Source organism: Choloepus didactylus, chromosome 1 (assembly GCF_015220235.1).
Source record: "Choloepus didactylus isolate mChoDid1 chromosome 1, mChoDid1.pri, whole genome shotgun sequence".
Lineage (NCBI taxonomy): Eukaryota > Metazoa > Chordata > Mammalia > Pilosa > Megalonychidae > Choloepus > Choloepus didactylus.
In genome coordinates this window covers 190,378,361-190,386,485 of record NC_051307.1, presented here as the reverse complement: position 1 = coordinate 190,386,485, position 8,125 = coordinate 190,378,361, and the positions used below count along the sequence as shown (strand labels likewise).

The 8,125-nt window shown below is 47.5% G+C and overlaps 1 protein-coding gene and 1 pseudogene across 1 annotated transcript in view; both read right to left on the bottom strand.

Moving 5' to 3' along the window:
- Window positions 1-1,675: 1,675 nt before the first annotated feature.
- Window positions 1,676-3,368, bottom strand: LOC119526573 (annotated as a pseudogene).
- Window positions 3,369-3,760: 392 nt separating this feature from the next.
- Window positions 3,761-8,125, bottom strand: part of CTDSPL (CTD small phosphatase like) — a 125,178-nt gene continuing 120,813 nt past the window's right edge. The window contains 1 exon segment of the mRNA XM_037847344.1: window positions 3,761-7,426. Coding sequence (XP_037703272.1) covers window positions 7,301-7,426 — 126 coding nt within the window. The 3' untranslated portion in view covers window positions 3,761-7,300.

Below are 8,125 nucleotides of genomic sequence, written 5' to 3'. Positions count from 1 at the left end.
GAGGAGGAATTTGTGGGTGCAACATGATGCATAAAAAGCAGGGAGCAACTGGACATCATAATCAGTCAGTTCCCTGCATATTTAAAAACCTTGGACTAAAGAGACAGTTCAAGGGAGGAACAAATTACTCATCACGTGGTGCTGTTACCTGCACAACGTTGCTAGCAGCAGGCCACCCATCGCCATCCCAGGGCTGAGCCAACAGAGTGGGACTGGTGGCTTCCACCCCAGCCCCGCTGCACTGAGAAAATGAACATCCCGCACATCAAACCCTCACTACACAGATATACCCCCCCTGCCGCCCCAGCCCTCTGGACTGAACCCAATTTAGAAAACAAAAGCAAAACCCATTAGGGATACTGGAAGAATGGAGAAAACGTTTCTTCCCCAAGCCAAAGGGACTGAGTGTATGAATCTTACCAGACTTGGGGCCCCCAGCCCTAGGCCCCTGAGATGCCAGATCAGGTCTTGTTTGAGGGGAGACAGGGGGCGGTTGGGATGGGGATTCTCTTTACCAAATCCTAGCAATCCTTCTGCAGCCTCCGGAGCTGCATCTGGGTACAGACGCTGATGTTTCAGGACAGTGGCCACTGCCTAAGCAGATGGGATGTAGGGAAGTGACACATAAAAGGAAGTGTTCTCACTTGGAGGACACCCAGGTGGGGAACACAGTTGGGCCTGGATCACTATGGAGTCCTGGCATGGGGTCCACCAGAAGCCGGCACCGCACTGAAAGGGTTTTTGTGGTGGTGATCTGTTTTTCTTTCAGTTTTTACTTCCTGTAATCAGTATTGTTAGACTTTAAAAAAAACAAGATAAAAACTAGTCCCAAAACTGGACCCTGTGAATAAAGATGCTTCTTTTATTAGTATTTTAATTATAAGTAATCCTCACTCCTGGTAATTTCAGTGGCACACAGTGACACTAGCTCACACACATCGACACACACACGGCTCCCAAACGTTCACAGAAACAGACAGCAACTGCACACTTGTCAAGGAACCCTTGCTCTCGAGAGTGAAGTGTGAGTGACAATGACTGTTCCAGCCCCGAGAGGAAGCCAGAGAGGGAGAGTGTGTGTCACCAAAAGGAAAAATACAAATAGGGATTAACAGCTATATTCGGTTGAAAAACCAAAAAGAAAAAGGTAGAAAAGTAAAATTCTGATTACCAAAAGAGGGGAAAAAACATCCTTCAGATTTCTGTATAGAGCTTCTTCCAGCCAACTGTTTAAACCATGGGCAAACTCTGGTGTTCTGGTGTAAAATACGAGAGCATCACATAATTGAGGAAAAAAAAAATCAAAAGACAAAACAAGGAAACTGAAGATGGGGTTAGTGTAAATCTCTGCATTTTGGGAGAGTTAGTTGTCCCACAAAGCTTCCAGACACGTCGTAGTAGGGGTGTAAACAGCACCACAGAAGAAATCAATGTCTGAAAAGTAATTCCTCCAGGTTTCATTATGATTCAGCCATGCTTTTGCCAGTGTTTAGTTTCAGATTCTCTCCTGCTATATAACAAGCTGAGAGCTCTCTTTCAGAAATCTCTGGGCTTGGCTGTCATGGAACAGCAGGGAGCCCTGCCCTGTGCCCACAAGGATGGTGAGCTTGGAGAAGCTCACTGACGGGATCCTGGATGCTGCCGTAGAGATGCTGATCCATGCAGCAGAAAAAGATCAAGTCCTTGTGTCCATCATCCCCCAGGCTCTATTAGGTTTGTCTCCTCCTGTGGCTAAACAGTGTTCTGGAGGGATTCAGCTTGATAGCATGGATACTGCAGCCCTGCTGGGTCATCACCCCTCCACACCCCTGGGTTTTCTGAATGGGAATCTTGGTGATCTGGCCTGCCAGGACATCCATTATGAATAGCATGTTGCATTTTGTGCCACACATTGCTTGCCTGTGATTTGGCTACTGAGATGCAAACACTTTATTAAGGGTCCCAAGGTGAAACTCTCTACCAGGAATACATGCAGATATGTACTGTATAACCATGTAACACTTGGGAATAGCTGGTTTCATTCTGTAGCCTGATCTCTTGACTCTTTAGGTAGTACATTGAGGACCTCTTCACTGGGGGAGTCTTTTCTTTTTGTGAAATGGGTGTTTCCAGCTAAACTACGGGCCCTGAGCGTTGCTCCCAGCTCCCACTGGGGCATCTGCTTTTTGCTTCCTGCTAACATCTTTTCTGGCCAAAGTGGACAGGGCTGTCCTGGGGGAAGTGAGGGGCAATAGGAGAACGGGTCATGTCCTGGGCCCTGGGGCTGCACACTGTAGTGCACCTTCCAGGTAGTCTGACGTGGCAGGTAGAGAAAGGGGAGGTGAACAGGAAGGAAAAAAGACAGGGAGGATTGGGGCCGGGAAAGGGAAGGGGAAGGAGGCTGGAAAGAGAAGCTTTCAGATAAGTTTGAAAAGCCCCAGGCTGGCTTTTCCCAGCTCCCCTCATCTAAGCTTCTTGCCCATTCCTTGGTCCTGGGGTACACTTAGATGACATATCCAACATTCAGAAGATAAGCAAACAAGAAAACATCAAGGAGTGAAATCCCAGTATGCCCAAGTTCCAAATAAGTGACCTCTGCCTCCTTCCCACCTATTCAGGAGATCTGTGGACCCTAGGACACAGCATCCTCAGGGGCAGCTGAAGTTCTCAGCCATTTGTCAGTTTGCTTGTACGCAAAGTTGTGAAGCAGTCAAGGGAACGAGAACACCTTCAGAGAGGGCAAAAGAGGGAAAGAGAGGGTAAGGGAGCAGAGTGAAAGAGCGAGGAACAGAGAGGGACACAGCCTAGGAGTGGCCCAGCACTAGGGGAGGAAGCCCTAGTGGCCTCTCTCTGACTGGCCAGATGCTCCGCCATGCTGAGTAAGAGAACACCTAGGGGGATGGCACAGACTGGCTGTGAGGCATTTGGGGTTTTGTCTCTGGGTAAATATTAGGTGTCCTGGGCTGACACACACACTGTGTCCCATGTCGTTGGGATGACCATACATGCCTAGCAGAACCTGATGCCCCTGATAGGCAGGGCAGAGACTACAGTTTCGTCTCATTGGCCTCAGTTTTCTCTTCCACAAAATGGGGATAAGACCTATCTGATGAGACTGTTGGCACAGGCGTTTTGTTGAACTAGACAGCACTATGAAGAATCTGAGTCCTAGAAAGGGGTAAGGCCACACCCAAGGCCCTGTCAGGAGTGGCTGACAGAAGGGGACCTGCTGCCTCTTTCACTTTCATGCACAGAGGGGCTGGGCTGAGGGCAAAACTGTGGGATGGTGGGCTGTCCCACTGTGAGAAAACTCTTGTGTGTCCTTACTCTCTTTCTGATTCCTAGACCTACTGCATCTTATAATCCAGCATTTCACCCAGCGTACCCATGGGTATGGCACTACACCCAATGCCCCTGGCCCTTATGGGGTAGAGTGGGATGCTATAGTTCTCTCAGGCTACATTTAGAAACCCATTGGTAGGGATGAAATCCTAGTGGGAGGATGGTGAGGCAGGCCCTTCTGTGTGAGGTGAGGAAGCCAGGAAGCCTGGGAGCATCCAGGGCCCTTTTAGGTGACAGGCAATTTGGGCAGGCCGGCTTTCCAGCCTCCCCTAGGGTCAAGGTCTGTGGTTTTTGGGGTCCTGCAGCCCTGCTTCCACACAGCCCTGCTTTCCTGAAGCTGAGGTGTCAGGAGACCCAGGTGCCAGCATGAGGCTGTGCAGGGGGAACGGTATGAGGAGAGGGGTGTTGCCACTAGAGAAGCAGTCCAACCACAAGACAGTGCAGTTTCATAATGTTTATTTTTGGCAGGAAGGAAATCATTGCAAACCTCTTGATTGATAATACCCGCCCCTGGAAATGTGCACATTATACATGTAATATTTCCCAAGTAATGCTGGATTGTTCATCACATTCAAAGGTCCAACAGAAATCCATTACCACCCAGACACCAGCATCTCCACTGCTTGGGGGGTGTCAGTCTGCAGAGAAGCTCCTGGGAGAACAGAACCAGAACAGACACGATCGAATTTACAGTAAAATAGGAACAGAGGCAGCCAGCTGATCTTGCACAGGTAACTGCAAGCATGTCGAGCCACTCCCCTCTTCTCGAACCCTGGCATGCCAGCTGTCTATCACAGCACCTTCAAAAACAGAGGCACAAACGTCACGAGTGTTTGACCAGAGAGGGCTGTGTGGTTCTGGATTTAAATAGAAAGCCATCTTTAAAGCACAGGTTTGTAAAATGTTGCCAGGTTATAGACTTACAGACTTCTTCCACGCTGCAACCATAAACAAGACAGTGTCATCTGGGTGTCCCCATGCCCCCAGAATGACCTCATCAAAATTGCACACATCAAAGGAGCTTTCCCGCCAACCAGGACCATGACAGGTGGTCTTCCTTTTTCAGTACCCAAATGTATTTGTTTACCAACAGCTAACAGGTAAAACCATGGACCGACATGGAGGATTCCAGAGCAATGGAAGACAGAACAGTAGCAACCTCGGGAGTGCTCAGGCACCTCCACTCGAGGCCCAGCCAGAGATGTCGCAGAACATCATAGTGGGCTGGAGCCACGAATCCAAGGCACCCTGTCCCAGCGCTTAAGGTAAATATTAGTCATCCAGGAGATAGACTTGAACCTGGTACAGAAAGGACCATGGAAACTCAGTAGGTCTTTTTTTTTTGGCTAAAGAGTTGGGGGTTGTTTTGGTAACATGGGAAGAATATGGCACAGAGAAATAGCTAACATGTTTCATTAGGTTTTAAAGCCCCCAATTTAATTAAAGGTAATAATTAAAAACAATACCCGTATTTAGCTTAAAAAAATATATACCCCAAACATTTGTCTCATTTCTTGGCCTTTTGTTAGAATTCTATTGCTTCATTTACATGTAGGTGATTTAAAAATATATATATATATATATATTTATAGTTAGATATTTTGATTACGTACATAAAGCAGAATCAAGGATTAAAATAAAAATAGAATTTTGGAGTGTGGTCAAATAAGGTGCACAGATTCCAGAACCCTCAGAGGGTTTGCTGGCCCTCCCAAGACATTCTGTTTCGCGGTGGCAGGAACCGAGCCCCATCCCCAGCAGCTCCACACTGGATTAGTGCAATGGTGCCCACGGTTTCAGAAAACACTAGGTGAAGTGTCTGGCTCCAGCCTGTCAAGCGTCTTCACTCCATTTGCCCAGAGTGGTGTACTATCACTAGGTTTCTTTCCCCTGAAATATTCTAGAATTTCAATCCCCTCAGACCCCTATTCCAAATAATACCCTGGGATGCCAACAAAGAAGGGGGCAGGGGTGAAGGTCAAAGGCTCTCATCAGGGCCTATTTCTATGTGGATTGAACACACAAGAGACACTTGACTGCAACATTCAAGACATTTAAGGCAGCGGGTTCACTAATGATTATTTTTCCAAATGAAGTTTTATGGCACGTGCAGATCTGCTGTATAACTGTCATTATCTGTGGTAATGCCTGGCAAGGGGCTGTCTATATTTTAATTGGCATTTGGCTTACTGGCTTGCTCAGGATGCTGGGAGACCTGGTTATTCCCTGAATTCTTACTTCTCTTTTGAATGCATGGAAGTCCACAGACTAAAGTGCTATTGGGAGGACATGATTGGCAGCTGGCTTCATTATTTCATAAATGAAAGCAAAAGAGAAATTTTACTTTGACCCTAAGTTTCCAGTCTTGTTAGTGCCAGTCACTCCAGCCACAGAGCCGGCTACAGCTCTGATGGAGGCTCAACCCACAGAGGGACTAAGGCAACGGTGCCAACATGAAAGGGTTCTTTTAAATTATTTTTAAAAGCAATACTTGATAGACTGTCTTGTTGTCCAATAAAGAACATGGCACTGCTAAAAACACCTCACTGGGAAAGGCTGCAAAGGGAGCCCCAGCTCAGGGGAAGGAGTCTCTCTGTCTCCCTGGCTCGGGGCTCTGAATCCCACAGCTGGACAGGCTTCCCCAACCCTTGGCTCAGAAAAAAGCTGTGCTTCATAGGAGAAGACCAAGAGGTGGACTTGGGCCCCATCAGTTTGGTGGCAGGCTGAGGCCACAGGTTCTCTAGAGAGAACAGACAGCTGGTCACAGGATCGGACGTTGACTGTAGTTTAAAATTAACACCACATCGGCCCCTTTGTCTTTGCACCCTTCTGAATGCCAGGAAGAAGAGGCCCAGCTGGTCCAGTCTGTGATGGGGTGGGACGCCTACATTTCTGACCCTGTCCAAGTCTGCAGCTCAGCAGTGAGCATATTCTGAGCATAGGCACAGTGGCAAAGAACAGTGGAACAGCCGCTGGTCAATTCCATTTGGTGGCAGCACGGTAGCAGCAAAGAAAATTCCCAAACAGCTCCATGTGTATCCAGCTTTTGGAAAGGAAAGATTTAAAAATCAATAAAGAGATTTTTTTTTAATATCCAAGGGTTTTAGGGTTTCTTGTCACTCTTCTACCAAAAACAGTAACAGTAACAAAAAAACAACAAAAAAACACACAGAAGTATGGCAGTAGTGTGAAAGCAGAAGTGATCCGATGTCACTTTCAAGGGCAAAAGGTGACCTCAAGACAAATTTGTCACCATGAGAAATAATAATAATAACATAAAAGAATCTATCGTGCCCTGAAGTGTTAAGCCACGCAATTATGGATACATTCCCAACTGGGGCAGAGACAATGACATAGTCACAAAAAACGGATCAGGAGCCTGGCCCTGCAGCATGCCACAGGTTGCCGGAACAAAGCCACACCTGCTGGGAGACAGGGCCCTAGGACTCTCCTCCCTTGCTACCTCCAGCATTCACTGTCGGGTTCTAGAAAATTGTCGTGTTTATCTTCTTAGAGCATCTAAGACAATAAAAGACTAAAAGATGTCTGGAAATATGTTGTGTAGAAAAATTAACTCTCAGCTTAAAATAACATTCAAAAAGGCACTTCATTCTGTAGGAAAGAGATTCTGAGTTAGGTCAGCTGCACTGAGCTGGGCTAGGAGGAGACAAGTTGTCAGCTTGGAGGGGAGGATGGGTGAAAGGAAGTCTGATAGATATCAAGCTTTTTTTTTTTTTCTTCCCTTTTTTGGTATGTTTTAAGAAAAGCAAATCCAGTAAAATGCATATCCCTTTATGAAATTCATTAAAAGAGTTCTTTTCAAAATAGTTGTTTCTGTTCTTAAAAAACAAACAGGCCTGGCCACATTCACCCCACAGCCTGGAGTATGGAGAGTCTTTGCTTTCAGCTCCGGGGAACTGAGGCCAGGCAGTCCCAGAGGTTCCAGGGTGCACGGGCGGGCGGCGGGCTGAGGCCGAGGCTACCTATTGCAGAGTCTGTGCAGCATGCTGTACACGTCGTCCTCACGGCTTAGGCCCTCGAAGAAGGGGATGAGGTCCAGCAGCTCCGTGTCTGTCATGTCATCGAACCAGGACTGCACAGGCACCTGGAGGAGAGTGAGAGGAGGAGGCAGCAGAACAGTATCCAGAGGGTTCTGGGGGTGCTGAAGGAAGGGTGGGACGGGGGACCACTCCTAGCCTGACTGGGCCCCTGTACTTTTTACATTTTATTTGGTAAGGAGGGCTGGTATCTAGAATCATCATCATCATCATCGTCATCATTTTGCTTGCTCCTTGTCCAAACCAAGGTCAACCCAAAGCTACCTGGTTCTGGAGATGGCTCAGGAAGGCAAAGTTAAGTGTACCCACGTGCGTGCATTTGCTTATTTTAGTGCAGAAGATAAGAGAACTAGTCTTGCTACCTGCCAGTTTCAAAAGGCTCTCTCCACTGCATCACATCAGTGCCTTGAACCTCAGAGCACTTGGGGCCAGAGGATACACGGAACCACAGATGCCAGGGAGCCCACGTCCAGGCCACAGGAGGTCCTCCGCCTGGGGTTACCTCGCTATGCTGCACGGCAAGAAGAAGTGGAGAATTTCCTCCCATACTCAGTAGTGACTGATCACAAGCAGAAGTACAAGATTCCGGACATTTGGAAACCATGGGCAAAGACAGGATTTTTCCTTGCTTTTAGGCAGAGGAGTGGGGTGAGGGGGGTACTAGGTTGTAGCCAGGGGTGCAAGGAAGAGATTTAAAAAGAAATTAGTGAATACTGAACCTGAATCTAATTAAGTAGTAGAGATCT